The sequence below is a fragment of the Gossypium arboreum genome, chromosome 3 (assembly GCF_025698485.1).
Source record: "Gossypium arboreum isolate Shixiya-1 chromosome 3, ASM2569848v2, whole genome shotgun sequence".
Taxonomy (NCBI): Eukaryota; Viridiplantae; Streptophyta; class Magnoliopsida; order Malvales; family Malvaceae; genus Gossypium; species Gossypium arboreum.
In genome coordinates this window covers 2132151-2149009 of record NC_069072.1, presented here as the reverse complement: position 1 = coordinate 2149009, position 16859 = coordinate 2132151, and the positions used below count along the sequence as shown (strand labels likewise).

The 16859-nt window shown below is 29.2% G+C and overlaps 2 protein-coding genes across 3 annotated transcripts; both read right to left on the bottom strand.

Annotated features, from left to right (window-relative positions):
• Positions 1-6143: 6143 nt before the first annotated feature.
• Positions 6144-7204, bottom strand: LOC108474745 (probable carboxylesterase 13). The gene has a single exon (XM_017776756.2). It carries the CDS (start codon positions 7154-7156, stop codon positions 6236-6238), a length of 921 nt encoding a protein of 306 aa, XP_017632245.1. The 5' UTR covers positions 7157-7204; the 3' UTR covers positions 6144-6235.
• Positions 7205-11342: 4138 nt separating this feature from the next.
• LOC108475685 (probable inactive receptor kinase At5g58300) lies at positions 11343-14439 on the bottom strand. 2 transcript variants are annotated; one of them, XR_008280366.1, is made up of 3 exons: positions 13761-14439; positions 12499-13094; positions 11343-11524 (listed from the first exon to the last, which is right to left on the bottom strand). XR_008280366.1 is itself a non-coding variant. In XM_017777672.2 (2 exons), exons 1-2 carry the CDS (start codon positions 14257-14259, stop codon positions 12550-12552), a joined length of 1044 nt encoding a protein of 347 aa, XP_017633161.1. In that variant the 5' UTR covers positions 14260-14439; the 3' UTR covers positions 11581-12549. The 2 variants fall into 2 exon arrangements, 1 of the variants encoding a protein (XP_017633161.1); XM_017777672.2 differs by lacking the exon at positions 11343-11524 and having other exon boundaries at positions 11581-13094.
• Between the last annotated feature and the right edge of the window lie 2420 nt (positions 14440-16859).

Sequence of the window (16859 nt, the reverse complement as noted above, 5' to 3'; positions counted from 1 at the left end):
TCCAAGCTTCAAATCCTTAGTTTTCTCTTTTATTTTTCTTTCCCTTTTTCTTTCTCTTTTTCTCCCCTGCTTCCCGTTTTCAACTCTGTTTCTATTTCCTTTTGTTTCTTTATTTCTTTAATTCTTTTATACTTTATTATTTTATTAACATAATATAATATTAATATAATATATTAAAATATCTTTTACTTTAATATTAAGTAAATTAATAATTATATAACAAGTGTACATATTTATATTATTACAAATGTCATTATCTAATTTGCTTATTAAATAAAAATCTCATGATTTAATTAATACAATTAATAATTATAAAATATCTTTATACTTAAATTATAAGTAATTAAATATTTAAATTAAAAATGTACCCATACAATTCTTACACATGTATATTTTATTACCATACAATTGTCTTCTATTTAATTTATTTATAATATATTATCAATTAAATAATCATAACAATTTAATATAAAACCATAATAATAATCATTATAATATATAAAACCTAAAAAAATCTTTGATTTTATTTCACCAATATGCCACCTCAGTTGTAGTCAATGGCTTAATTGCCATTTTAATCATTTTTATTTTCTATTGCTTTATAATTAAACTTTTATCCTTTATTCAATTTAATCCTTTTTATTACTTACTCTAAATTAAGCTAAATTCATTTAATTAGATCCTAATTAGACACACCACTAGGCTCATAAATATTTTTAATAATTATTTTCAAACTTATTTCACTAAGACGGAGGCCCTATAACTCACTTTTCCGGTGCCCGTGAATTTCAGGTCATTACACCAGATTGAATTTTAGTACAACATTTCATCCTCAAACAGATGGACAGTCAGAGCGAGTGATTCAAATTTTAAAAGATATGTTAATATGTAGTATACTCGAGTTTGGTGACAGTTGGGAAAGGTATTTACCGTTGGCTGAGTTTGCTTACAACAATAGCTATCAATCTAGTATAAAAATGGCACCATTTGAGGCTCTTTATGGTAGAAAATGCAAGACTCCATTGTGTTGGTTTGAATTGAGTGAATAAAAAATAGTTGGGGTTGAGTTGATTCGAGAAACCGAAGAGAAAGTCCGGATTATTCGAGATAGTCTAAAAGCTGCTTCAGACCATCAGAAGTCATATACGGATTTTAAACGAAGAGACATAGAATATGCTGTGGGTGATCGAGTATTTTTAAAAGTTTCACCATGGAAAAAGGTGTTACGGTTTGGTAAAAAGGAAAAATTAAGTCCGAGATTCATAGGGCCATATGAAGTTGTGGAAATGATTGGTCCTGTAGCTTATCGGTTGGCTTTACCTCCGGAACTTGAGAAGATCCACAATGTGTTTCATGTGTCTATGCTAAGGCGGTATAGGTCAGATCCTTCACACGTAATTCCTCATACTGAAATTGAGCTTCAACTAGATATGACTTATTCAGAAGAACCAGTGAAGATTTTGGCTCGTGAAGTTAAAGAATTGCGGAACAAAAGAGTACCATTGGTTAAAGTATTATGGCATCGACATGGTATGGAGGAGGCAACCTGGGAAACAGAGGAGTCAATGAGATCACAGTATCCAAATATATTTTCAGGTAACAAATTTTGAGGACGAAATTTTTAAAGAGGGGGAGAGTTATAACAGCCTAATTTTCAGTGGTGTCGAAAATGGTGATTTGAGGTCACTAAATCCGATAAATAAGATTGAACAAGATAGTAATTTAATATTTATGAGTCAAGTAAGAATTTAGAAGAATTTGTGAAATGGTGAAATTAGTGAATTAAAAGAATTTATTAGGTCAAACGGGTCAAAAACGAGGTATCGAGACCTCAAAATTGAAAATCGAGCTATAAATATTTTTATAAATATTTATGGAGTGTCATTGAGTTAGTATTAAAGTTTTGTTAGAAAATTTTAACGTTTGGATGGCTAATTAATTAAAAAGGACAAAATTGAAAATAGCGCAAAATTTGTTAAATTGTGAGTAAATAGCTTAAGTATTTAAAAAGATGGATTTAAAGAGCAATTAGACCCAAGGTTAATGGCTGGACGGTTTGGGTATGAAATAAGCAAGAAAACAATGTGAACAAGGGGCAAAATTGAAAATAGCATAAAAGTTAATAGTTAAATAATGATGTAATTGAAAAGCTAGACATTTCTTCATATTTTCTCAGCCAAAAAGCCATAGAAGGTCTGGAGAAAGCTGTTTTTTCATATTTTTACATCATGTGAGTTTAATTCTTGCTTTTTTCTTGATAATTTTTATGTTTTTATGACTTTTACAATTAGGTCCACTTATAGAATTCATTAGTTTTTGATTTTATGGGTGAAATTGGAAGTTAACCTGGATGGATAAGGGAATTTTATGATGAATTATTATGAAATTTAAGTTCTAATTTCATATTAAGGTGGTTTTATTAAGTGATTTTGATAGGAAATGATATTTAGGACCTAATTGTGAAAAAGTTATGAATTGAAGGTTGCTGTTGAAATTCAGAATATAAAAGGTTTTGAAATAGTTTATAATGATAAAATAAAGTGTTAATTGAGAAAAATTAGTTCAATTGATGGGTGAATTGAGCAGGGACTAAATTGTGAAAACTGTAAATTTTGGGGTAAAAGTGTAATTTCGAAATTTGAACAGCATAAATTGTGAAGTGAAATAGAAATCAAATAAATGCTAATGAGTAGAAATATTTTATATTATAGATCAAGAATCCAAAGAAGAACGAGGAAAAGAAAAAGTTGCGGAATAGTCCCTAAATTTCAATATCTTCTACAAATTAGCCGGGTAAGTTCATATGGTTGAATTTAGATGTTTATTTGGGAATGATTGAAGTAATGTGTTATTATATATGAATTTGTTGTGGGATTGTGTAAATTTTGTTAATGAAAGAATAAATGTGGAAATGCAAATTAGGAAAAACGCAGGATTGAGTACGTTCGTATCGTGACATGTGATGAATTGACGGATAAGACCATGGTTGTTCCATGGGAAAGTGTGAAATGTAGGTATGGTATCATCCATACTAAGTTGTGAAATGTAGGTATGGTATCATCCATACTGAGTTGTGATATGTAGGTATGGTATTATCAAATCCATACTGAGTTAAGAAATGTAGGTATGGCATTGCCCATACCGAGTTGTAAAATGCAAGTATCGTATTTCAATGAAGAAAACCATACTGAGTTATGAATCGTGGCACTGAACAACGACGTACTCAATTTCGTAAGCCGTTTCCTAATTTGATTATAAGAAATAAAAGAGAAGTGATCCAAATGAAAGAGATTGAGTAGTTGTTATTGTTGAGCTCAACTATGTGAATTATTATAACAATGGTTGTGAATCGCAGGAAACTTTAGTAAATGTTTTGGTATTGTTTGGAAATATTATGTTGGTAAGCATTACTTTTAAACCTATGAACTTACTAAGCTTCAATAAGCTTACTTGTGTGTGTTTGATATTTTTATGTAGATTGAATTGAAGTGAAGTTGGTAGATCGGATCAACACAACAAAGCACGCTATCCAGATCAATTCCGGTAGCTTTTGTTTTATGTTTGAAGATTTATATGGCATGTATAGAGTTTAAATGAAATGAAGTAAAGATGTCAACATTTTGTACTAAAACAGTTTTTGGTTAGTAGCAGTAGTTTGATTTTGAAAATTCACCATAAATTATGAAAATATCATTAGAGGTTGAATAAAATATGAAATTAAATCTTATTGAATCTAGTTTCACATAGAAGAAACGGTGTAAGCAAAAGGTTTTCATATCAGGAGATATTTGAATTTTTGTCAGACAAGGTCAGAGTGATTTTGAACTCCCCTGTTCTGATTTGTAAAAATTATTAAAAATTGTACAAAAATATTTAGGAGTCATACTATATATATATGGATTTCTTATTGAGTCTATTTTTAAGAGAAACAATCGGCTTGGTTATTTGAATTCTGTACATAGAGAAATTTGGTTCGTAGTGCACAGGGGTCAGAGTAGCCGAACCCTGAAACAGGGGAGACTTCAACTAATAAACTGTACTAATTGGCCCAACCAAAAATTCTAGAAAAAAATTAGTAAGTAGATATATGAGTCTAGATTTGGGGAAAATTTACGGATTTGGATTTCGAGTTTTGTAACTCGAGATATGATTTTTTTTGCGTCTGTAATGCAGTTGGACAGCTTGTCTGGAAAGTGTGATATAAATTGTTTGAATTTGTTTAAATGCTCAAATAAGTTTAGTAATGCCTTGTGCTCGACTCCAGCGATGGTCTCGAGTAAAGGGGGTGTTACAAAAATGGTAGTCAAAATAGCAACAAAACAGTAGCAAATAGAAATAGAAAAAAATTAGTCAGATTAGGGTCGGACCTGAACAAAAAAATTCTTACCTGGGGCCCGACCTGTTTAGAAAATGGGTATTATTTTTTTGTCTAAGCCCATTTTTTTCCTTATATTTTTGCCCAAATGATCAAGTCTAATATTAATCCATCATACTGATCATTAAATTAGAGTTTACTAGCTTAACTTAAAAAGAACTTAATAGCCTATTGACTTGAATAAAAAACTTTCGAATAGTTTAGTGGGTTAAATAAAAACTTTCGAATTATCTAATGACTATTTTATAATTTTTTTAAAATTAATTGACCAAAATATAAATTTATTAATAATTTAATGACTTTCGGTGTGATTTACCTTTTTAAAATTGAAGAAGAAAACCGTGACATAAGATGACGGATTTTTCACGTGATTCATACCATGCTTGACACGTGGTTGGAGAGCTATTTACTTTGATTAAAATATACCATAGGTCGCTCCACTTTTCATTGATTTAAAATTTAGATCTAATTATTAAAGCTATTATTTTTTGTTAAATTTATTGGTTTAATATTTTGAAATAAAAAATACTCACTTGGTAGTAATGTACTTAAAAAGAAAAAGTTGTAAAGAACTTAAATTTAACAAAATAATATTAACAGTGTTAATAACTGAATCTAAAATTTAAAATTTAAAAATAAAAAGACTAAATTTTTAAAAATAAAAGTATAAAAGACTAAATTTTAAATTTACGAAAAATATATAAACTTACAACATTTTTCAACATTTACTTTTCAATTATTGGCAGGACCACACGTGGCAGTGACAGAAGAGAAAAGTTGAAATTATGCATATGTATACCTATGGCTAGAGAGGGCTCTTTTTCTTTTGGCAATATATATGAATTTCTTATTTTTTTTCAATTTGATCCTTTAAATTTTCGTTTCATTTTGTTAAACTAAACATGCCATTAAATTCAAAAAATTTAGGCAAAATGAGGCCAAACTAGAGGCACTAAAGGTATTCCCAAATAGGCCAGCTTTAGGCCAGGCTTCAATCATTTGAACCCATCAGGTCAAGGTCGAGTCTAACTTTTTTAAAGAAATCTTGACCCGTCTCATCAACACTTATAAAAACAAATTAAATATATTAACATTTGGGTTAATGCATTGTTTTGGATTTCAACTTAACAATTATTTTCAGCTTAAAATGTTTTTTCTAAGTTAATATTTAAATTTAGTAATTATTTTCACATTAAGATTTCAATTTTTTTTTAATTCAAGTTAGTCTTTAAATTTGGCAATTGTTATCAAATTAGAACTTAAACTTTTTTTGTCCAAATTAGTCCTTAATATTGAGATATATCCTTAAAAAGAGGGGGGGAGAAAGTCAAGTCCCAATACGTGAATAATTACTTAGTTTAAATCCCAATATCGGAACAATTGTGAAATTCAAAGACTAAGTTGGACAAAAAAAATTCAAATCTCACTATAAAAAAATTTTTCAAGTTCAATTCCTAAAAAGTGCATTACCCCTTAAACATGTTGCTCTAAAATAGATAAAACTCGAAACACCTATCTACTCCATATAATATCTAATTAGAAAATATGGACTAAATCTATAATTATATGCATAGTACAATACTGGTAATTGAATTTAATCAAATAGATTTAACTGCTACCATTTTGGGTTAGGACTAAAATTTTAAATTTTAAAAAGTATAAGGACTAAAATTGATCAAATTAAAGCAATGGGACCAAATCCACAACTTTCACAAAGTATAAAGACTAATAGCAGGATTTAGCCAATAATAAAAACACACAGAAGAAATCCTATTAATGGCGCTTTTATTTCAACAATGCTGGCTCTAAAAGTTGACCATTTTACAATTTGATCCTTGGGGAATTTCAAGTTTCAAAGCTTCAAAGATTCAGAAATGAAGAAACTCGATCCATCAACTCACCAGCTTTCTCACAATCTGGTTTAAACAAATAAAAAACATGCTCTTCCCCTTCAATCTCCACCATTTCTATAACCCCATTCCACCCACTGTTCTTCACCGTTTCATAGTAACTCACACCCCTTTCTCTCAGAAAATCCTTCTCTGCAACACAGACCAGTATCCTTTTGCAGACCAGACCAGCAGCCAGCTCTTTAATGGCGATACAAGCCGGGTTCAACCTCGGGTCATTGGGACCTTTGCTTGAAGGGAAAATGAATGATATAAGTTCGTCAGGCTCGTCGTTCATGAAAAAAGGGTTCATCAAAAGCAAACCGGAGAGTTTGAGTCGGACTTGGTCGTCTCGGGCGGATTTCATTATCATGTTGTGAGCGATGTTGGCTCCAGCACTGTCGCCGCCTAAGAACACTTTATCAAAGTCGGCGTTTTCGTTGAGCCATGGCTCGGGACCGTTCCTTTCAATGTGGGAAGCGATCCAGTTGATTGCATCCCAGGCGTCGTCGTACGCGGCGGGGAGGTTGTGCTCCGGAGCTTTCCTGTACTGTACGGAAACGGCTATTACCTTGGCTTTGGCGACGAGGGAAGTGAGGTAGTTGTGGTAAGTGGGGGAGAAAGGGGACTCGATGCAAAACGCGCCGCCGTGGATGTAGATGAGGAGCGGGAGTTTGGCGGTGGGGTCTGAGGTTTTGGGGAGGAAAATACGAGCTGACGATAGGGGAGGCACCGGTGCGTCTTTAGACCGAACGCCGGTTTTGGGGTCGTCGGACGCTGGGACCGTTACCGTTTTCCGGAGTCTCTCGGCGCGTCCGTCTTTGTAAAGTTGGAACATGGGATATGAAGGGAAGAATACACGGGCTATTTCTGAGTTACTGCTTGAAGCCATTTTAGAAGAAGATGCTAAATTAACCTCTTAAAGAAGAAAAAGACTATATATATAGATATGCATGCACATACTTTTTTTATTATATTTTTTTCATTTATTTTCTATTTACCTAACACAAAACCTATCCCCACCAAACATCTTTAAAATTATTATTCCATTTTCATTTATGAATTGAATCTTTAACTCGATTATATTTAAATTAATGTGAACACAAAAAATATAAATTTAAATATATTTAAATATATTACCTTCTAATTTATGAATTAAAAAGATTATTCTAAGCATTAATTAATCGGTCCAATTCGTATGTTTTAGGTTGATATTTAATGTCCTACTTATTAGCTCAACTAACCAAGAAACAATATTAATATGACAATGATGTTATGGCAGGAAGTGATTATCTGGGTTTGTACTCGAAATTCGGTGTCAATTAAGAGATAAGCAATGTAAGTCATTTACCACTATAACAATTATAAGTGTTTTAATAATTAGATTAATGATTGAATTTATGAAACATCAACTTTCGATTTAATTATCAATTCAATAATAATTAAAAATATAATTTTTATTTTTATTTATTTCAAACTATTTATTGAAAGATTAATTTAATTTTTTGTTTAAATTATATATCAATCAATCAGTTCAATCCAATTTACGTAATAAAATAATATCAATTTACATTTATTTTATTTTATTTTGTAATCTTCTTTCACCATACCAACTATAAACCTAATTTGGTTGGAATAATTTTTAAAGATTTTGGAAAATGAAAATCAAAGAAAGCTTTGATTAGTAGTAGCTAGGTGTAGGGAGTCAAACTTTTGGTGCTTGTTATTTTATTTTGATGACCAAATACACTTTTAATTAGACTTCATCATGGTTGAGTTGGGTAGAGTTAATATTGTGTAGATGTGAAATTTTAATTCTATTTTTTTAGGTTTGGGTTTAATTTGATCTGAAAAATTGTGCTTAAAATTTTACTCATGTTTGTCTTAGATTAAAAATACTAAATTTAATTCCAACTTGACTTGTCTATATTAATTTTTTATAGATTATTTTTATACAAAATAAATTTAAAAAATATAGTACATTAAATACACTAAAAATATTAAAATAAATATTTTCTAACAAATTAAAATAAATTAAAAATATTTATATTTAAATAATACTAAAATAGTTGCAACTTCTAAGTAAACGCCTTAGAATAATAACAAAATTAATAATAAAATAAGAATTATATAATATCTAAAAGAATAATAATAAAATAATAATAATATAATAACAAAATAATAATAAAGTAGCAACAAAACAGCTAATTCAAATTGAGCCGAGCCCAAATAAAAAAAATCTTACTCAAAATTCAACCTATTCAAAGAACAAATATTATTTTTTATTCAAACTTATTTTTCGAAATTATATTTTCTACCTATTTTACAAACCACGCTTCATAACTAGCGTGTGATTGCATTATGTTTGCATGCATTTATGACGAATAAGTACCATCTATCGTGGCAAATTAATAGCCAAAGGCACTCCACTTGTCCCAGTTGATTTTCGTCGGACCTATGTGCATGCATGTCATCACTTCATTCTTTAAAAAAAATTATAATCTCTTTATATTTTTCTTTTATCTTTTAAAGATTTTATATAAATTCTTTAAAAATTCATGTCATAACATAATTCAATCTTAAAGTATCACATCATCGTTCTTAAAAAATTATCATATTTGAGATTAATGTGGACAAAAAAATTCTAAGACCAAGTTAAAATAATTACTAAATTCAAGTATTAAATATTATTTTTCTTTTTTAAAAAATAAAATATATTCTATATATAATTAATGCCCAAACAGTTTTAAAAACTATCACGCGATTTCTTAATATTTAGGTTTGTTTTCTATTTCTTACATTATAAAATAATAATTAAAATTTACTTTTGGTCCATGTTAAAATTTAGAAATTAATTTATACAATTTCTTTTACATAGTTTGGTAATCCATTTTATAATTTATTTAGTTAGTAAAAATAGTTATAGTGTTAACTATTTTGATTGAAATGTTATAGTCATTTTTTAACAACATTATTTCAAAATAAAAATAAAAATTATCACGATGAGTTTGAATTTTTGTTTTTATGAAAAAATTCAGATTAGGATTTTCTTTTTTTAATTTCAAATGTCATGCCAATGAATTTAACAGATGAATTTTAACAGTGATAAATTTTGACTTTAATTTACAAATATTAAAAAAAAATTTAGATATACGAAGTGTATAAAGACTTTGAGAATATTTTTAATCTATAATTTGGCCCAAACAAATAATTAGCCTAACCCCAAACGTGAATTAGAAACTATACTAGTACGTATAAAATGAATACTTAAGGGCTTCTCTTTATTAAACACGTGACACATCCAACTCCTTTCTTTTTCTTTTTTTTCGGGGGGTTAAATAATTATTTGGGTCTAAACTTGACAACAATCTCACATCAGGATTTGAAAAAAAAATTGTTTAAGTTAGACCATGAACTTGGTAATTATTCTCATATTGTGACTTAAACTAGATAATTATTCCGACATTGGAGCTTAAACTTTTTTTGTCCAAGTTAATTCCTGAACTTGACAATTGTTCCCAAATTGAGGCATAAACTTAACAATTGTTTTCACATTTTGGCTTGGATTTTAGGGTTTTCAAGTAACTATCAAGGACTAACCTGGACTAAAAAAAGCTCAAGCCTCAATGTGAGCACAATTGCTAAGTTCAAGGACTAGGTTAGATAAAAAAAAGTTTAGGCCCTAATGTGGGAACAATTGTTAAGTTCATGGACTAACTTGAATAAAAAAAAAGTTCAGGTCCCAATATGGGGATAATTACCAAGTTGAGACCTAAAAAGTGATTTAACCCTTTTTTAATCATTATACTTTAATTGTCTAATTTTAGCTTTGATTCATCTACTATGCTCACATTTGGGATTTAATTTTTGTATTTTAGTTTTACATAATTTGATCATATACTTTTACAATGAAATCAGTAGTCAACCCAAACAATTAACATTCTTAATTATTTCAATTAAAATGATGACGTTATTTTTTTTCTTAAAACTCATTTCTAACAGACACACACAATCTATTTTGACATGATAAGTTGGAATGTGTATTTTTAAGAAGAAATTTGCCTCAACATTTTAATCGGTACAATTAAGGGTGTCAACTATAAAAGTACGTAAACCAAACCATGTCAAATTAAAGTATAGATATTAAGCCTTAAATTTAAACACAGTAGAGGACCATAACCATAATTTGACCTAAAACAATAAATGCCTGACATGGTTGTTTATCGTTTGATTTAATAATTTTTTTATTATTTTAAAATATTATTTTTAATTAAATTGATTTAAATTATTGGTTCACCTATGATAAGCAGAGAGCTGGAGATAAGAAACTAAGGAAGGGAGAAGGAGGAGAAGAAAGAGAAGAAAAAAGCTAAGGTTTTTCAAGGGTGAGGGAGCCAATCCTTGGTTTCTCATGCACTCATGCTTATATAAATGGGTCACCCCTTGTCTTGAAGTGCAACATAGTTGACCATGTAGTGTCTTGCAAGGTTGTGTGTGCTTGGCTAGATGATAGGATTGTTACAGGTAAGTTGTCATCATATAGTGTACTATGTGTCTTGCCCTGACATTCTCATCCCTAAATCTGTACAAGGTTGTCACGCCTCAATGGTACATATGGAGGGTGCACAACAAGTAGTACTCATGAAAGGTGCGTAACAGACTATATTTAAGCTGATTTGGACAAAATGCATAGGAAGTCACCTATGGATCATCCTAAGCAAGGGTCGCTACAGATGGTCCCTAGCAGAGAGTTGGAAGTGATTGCCCCTAGTAGGTCGTTTACAAATTGTCTCATGTATTGCCATGTGCCATGCTATATATGGGGGTATAACAACGTCAAATTGGAAGTAATATTTAATGTTAAAATAAATAAATATGTTGGACAAAGGACCGAATGATATAATACTAAAACTTCAAAATTTTAATTAAAACATTTTAAATATAGAAATTTTATTAAAATTTATCTCATAAATTGAGAATGTTTAGTGCAATTAAACAATCAACAAACTGTTTATTCATCAAGGGATGAAAAACAAAAAAAAAAAAGTTTTACCATTTTTATGACTTGACATCTTCATTTTATTTTTATAACATTTAGATACATGATAATGTATCCTTAGAATATAATTTGTCTTCTATTAGAGAAAAAAACAGCAACTACTTACTGTAAATGTAGTTAATTTCGCATCAATTAAAAATTCCAGCTTGTACCAATCACATCAGTCCCTTCCTCCTAATTCTAATTGCATCAAGCAAAATACTGTACATCGATCAGTGCATAAATAATGTTAAAATATATAATTACTAAAATCAACCTTAAACAAACTCTAACAAATTTAAACTTTAAATAACAAAAAAAAATGAGAAACTTATACAACAAATAAAGGAAAAAAAAAACAAAATCCTTAAAAACTTAAACTTCATTTTAACCCAGTTTGTTTAATACACTAAATAATTTTTCAAAAAATATGTAACACCTTTTACTCAAGTAAACTCGAGCAACGAATGTTACATTTAACAGTGAACAATTATTGATGATTTCAAATATTTTTAAAATTGGACTTTTAACTATGATTTTAAGGCGTTATCACACATTTGAAACATAATTAGACTATTATTAAAGTTTAATATCATATAAAATTTGTTTCGGGACTTATTTAATTTAAATAAAAATTTTCAACTATGGCTCAGTATGTCTTGAGACAGAGGCTTATTGGTCTGAAGACATAGTCATGACACTGTAGAAGTTTAACTTCGAAGTTGCCTTGTCCTAAGTCTCGAGACATGCGAACTATGTCTTGAGACATAAAAACTTCAAAGCTAAAAATCTATCATAACTGAGTCATGTCTCAAGACATAAGCCCCTTTGTCTCAAGAACCTATACTCGTGTGTCTCGAGACAAGCCATTTTGAAGCTACGCTTCTATGGTGTCATGGCTATGTCTCGAGACATATTGGCCTTGGTCTCGAGACATATAGGTTAACAACTGAAAAGTTTTATTTGAATTAAATGAGACTCAAAACAAATTTTATATATGATTAATCTTTATTAATAATCTAATTATGTTCTTAAAGGTGTAATAAGGCTTTAAATTCATTTTTAGAAGTCCAATTCAAAAGTATTTGAAATCGTAAATACATGTTCAGTGTTAAATGTTTACTTAAGTAAGGGGTGTTACAAAATATCAATAAATTTAAAACGATACATAAAAAGAAATCAAGATTAATACGTACCAGTTCTAAATAAAAACGATGCGTCCAGCTACCAATATGGTACTGACTAACTTACGATACTTGGATCATGTGAACTACATCATCCATGGATGGCCTATCTCTTGGCTTACAAGACAAGCAACTCCAAGCAATTTCAATCATCTCCACCATGCTTTCATTCACTTCACTGCCCATCTTCGTATCACATAAATTGTCTAATGTTCCCTTTATTTTCTTCTCACGCAAGTAAGCGCTCAAGTTCGTCGTCGAAGGCCTTTGCCCTGTGATTAGCTCTAACAACAAAATCCCGAAGCTGTAAACGTCGGATTTTTGTGTGAATGTTTTCTGATAATGGTACTTTAGCTCCGGCGCAACTCGACCTGGGTTTCGTTTGATGATCATTTCAGGAGGGACTAAGTACGGTGTTTCGTAGCTAGAGAGGCACGCGGAGAAATCTACTCGGATTAGGATGTTAGAAGCTTTGATCACACCGCAAATGAGTGGTTCGCCATTTTTGGTTACTCGGCTATGGATTAATGCCACTGCTTGGGCTGCATATAATGCTATTTTTTTCCTTATTTCCCAGTTTAGTGGAGTGAACTGAACTCCTTCACTGCCTACACACATTTAAAATTGATAGAAAAATGTTAATTTAAACTCCAAAACATATTTTTAAAATTATAAAAATTATTTAATTGTTGATAAGACATCTATGTGACAATTTATATATGTCATATCAGCAAAGTTAATAAACATTAATTTTTATATTTACTTTGAGATGATTCGACAAACAACGAAAATTTAAAAATTAAAAAACAAAAATTAAATGAAATGCTAAAATTACTTTTTCATAAAATTAAAAGACAAAATAAATCATTATATTTTATTCTAACGATTTTAGAAGTGAAAAAATAATATTTTACATTTAAAATAAAATCTAAAATATAATTTCACACAGCAGTATACAAACATGTAACTATGATTATTTACTAATTAAACATGTTTATACATTCAAAACATTGTTTGGAATGGTAAAATTTTAATAAGAGCCTTAATTTTTTTGAAAATTTTAAATAGATCCTCAAAATTCAGTGTTGTTAGAATTAAATCTAAGGATTAAGAATGGATGGATTTTATGAATCAAAACAAAAGGATTGAACTTATTAACAAACTATTTAAAATCATAATAATTTAATAGATTCAGACCACTCAAAGTGAGTGATTTGATGTAAAAAATCCATCACTCAAAGAGATGATGATGACTACGTAGAATCATAGTTTACCATGTAAAAGCTCCTCCAAGCTTCCCAAGATCAAATACTCGTACAAAATAAAAGCTTCGCCGCCGTACCAAAAGCTAAAAAGTATCGGCAATAACCAATCGTCCTTCATACCGCCGAAGAAATTGATCCACAACTCCAGACCACTGGCATTCATGATCAGCCCTTCTCGAATCTTCCGAATCGTTATGATCGAACCGCATTGGAGAACAACCTTAAACAACGTCCCTAAAGTACCTTCGCCGAGCCTAGTTTTAGGGATTTGAGCTATTTCCGGTGGATCAAACTTCTCGGCAACCTTAATGCCACCAAATATTACTTTTATCGGAAGCGTGACCTTAACTTCCAGCAACGAAATCGGCGTCGTCGTGATCGTCGTCACTTTTCCGTCGCTGGATTTCGTCTTCTTTTTGATAGCTCTGATGCATATTAAGACGGTAAAAGCAACGACAAGTGCGAGCGTCAACGCTGTGTAAATGAACGCTAATCCGACAGGTTTCATGATTTGGGATAAAGATTAAGTGAAATTCATTCGGAATGGGAGTTTCTAAGATTTTTTTTTTCCCTCTTTTTCTCCATTTCTTCTTTGGTTTTTTCACCATAGACTTTGGGATCATCAAGCAGCCATACCGGACCTTACACTGCCTTATTTCATATCTATAGGTGTTGAAATTTCGATTAAACCGAAGTAATCGACTGAAACTATCTAATTCAATTAATAGGTAGTTAATCAATCTAATTCAGTCAGAGGTTGGTTAATGATTTTTTAAAGGTTTGGTTATAGATTAATTCGGTTCGAAATCGGATAGTTAACTGAATTAACCTAACTTAATAATTAATAATACAAATTATATGTAGTTTTAATTCAGTCAATTTGGACAATTCAATCAAATGTACTTTATCAATTTATTTTTTATATGTTTTTTATTGGTTTTAACCAAAAAAACAAAAAAATATAAATTTCGGTCATTCTGGTTAACTAGTCGAATTAACCAAAATATTTTAGTTCAGTTAATTTAAAAAAAATAATTAATTTGATTAACGGTAAAAGGATTAAAAAATTCAGTTAATACTAGTTCGGTTCGATTAACCGTTTAAACACCCCTATCTAAAACTATAAAAAAACAATCCCCAATTGGACTCGTGGCCAACATTTACCTATTAATGAGCCTACAGAATGCAAAGGATTAGTTATTGGACTCGTTCCGCTAGATACATTGGAAAAAAATCCCCAATGGGATTATAGTTTAGGGTTTATTCTTTTTTTTTTCTTGCCATGCGATTATATCCCAAATGAATAGGATTATTGGAAAGATAAATATCAAATTTATACATGAATTTTAATTTAGTGTAATTATATATATTAAATTTTAATTTTAATTTACTTGTACAAATTTAAATAAATGAATACATATATTTATTTTTTATTAATATAAAAGGTAAACTACACCATTTGTCACTAAACTATGGGTAAGCTTTCGTTTTGGTCACTTAACTAAAAAAGTTATAATTTGGTCATTAAACTATTAGAAAATTTTTATTTAAGTCACTGAACGATTCAAAAGTTATTATTTAAGTCACTAGGCTCTTGAGTTTATTTAAAACTAAGTTTCGCTAATGAGCTCCAAGCAATGATTCGACAATCGATATGATGGATTAGTACCCATTAACGAGTAAAAGAACATATCTCGGACCCAAGTCGATTTGATGGTCAATGTCGAAGGTCAGAGAAAAAAATTGTTTAAATTTTTGTTCGTATATTCATAACGTCCAAAGCTATTTCATGAAATAAAAACTAAACTGTAAAAAAAGAAAGAGAAAGAGAGCTTTAAAGTGGTCTCAATAGCCTAATAGCTTACATAAAAACTTTTAAATAGTTCAATGACTAAATTATAATTTTTTTTAGTCAAGTGGCAAAAACGAAAACTTACCCATAGCTTAGTGACTAATAGTATAGTTTATTCTTAATATAATTGTTCGTATATGTAACATATCAATGTAAAATGATGTTAATTTATTAGTAGTAATTTTAAAATTTAAATCAAAACAAAATTTCATGTATAAAATCTAAAAATTAAAATTAATTTATGATAATGCGCATTAGATTAAAGTTTATTTATCCCTAGTTTGATCCATGTCTAACTTTTTCACTTGACACAAGACAGTTTTTTCTATAAAATATTTCATAAATTCTTGTGCTATTCATAAATTTAAATTTTAGTCTATATACTTTTTATTTTTAAGAATTTAGTTTTTTGTTTTTCAAATTTTAAATTTTAAGTCTAATTATTAACACTAATAAAATTATTTTGTTAATGCGCTATTTTCTTAGCCACATGGTCACATGGTGGTCTTGATTTTCTTTTTAACGTCGTGGGCTGATTTGAGTAACGGATAATAATTTAAATACTAAATTGAAACAAAAAAAAATTAGGTACAAAAATTGAAAAACATATATAATTCGAGGCCCGAATTGAGCATTAAGTTTTTTTTAAATTTCGGATCAATTCCAAGCCATTTTATGAAATAATAACAAAATACAAAAATATAATTAATAATTTTATATATTTATAATTAAATTTAAACCAAAATATTTTATTATTTTAATAATAAAAAGAATCATTTAGATGAACCCAAACGGGTGGGACTCAATCTTACCGTTTTCTTAACCCGACCGGCCCTGCCATAAGCAACCATAACGGCCAATTCAACTACACAAGCAATAATGTTGATAATGAAGTGGAATACGTTGAAATCTGTCTGCATTTTTTTTCCCACACTTATCTTCAATTTCATTTTCCTGTATTATATTTATCCGTTTAAAATTTGCTCTAAGTCTTTATATTTTTATATTTAAAAAATTTAATTAATTATTTTTATTTTTAAATTTTAAAATGTAATTTTAATTATAAATTCCGACTAAAATTTTCAATTAGGTTCACCATATGATATTTTAATATAAAATAAGAAAAATGAAGTTATAATAAATCAATTTTTCTAAAAAAATTATGTTAACAAGAATTTAAATTTAAAAATTTTAAATAAAAGAGTTAAAATTTAAAAGTATTAATAATAAAAGGATTTAGACTATTAAAACAATAT

Bases quoted from the DNA above. Each gene is read 5' to 3' on its own strand.
- LOC108474745 (XM_017776756.2), bottom strand. From the start codon at position 7,156: ATGGCTTCAAGCAGTAACTCAGAAATAGCCCGTGTATTCTTCCCTTCA.
- LOC108475685 (XM_017777672.2), bottom strand. From the start codon at position 14,259: ATGAAACCTGTCGGATTAGCGTTCATTTACACAGCGTTGACGCTCGCA. The intron at 13,095-13,760 runs GTAAACTATGAT...AAATGTGTGTAG, and splicing joins CTTGGAGGAGCTTTTACATG to GCAGTGAAGGAGTTCAGTTC.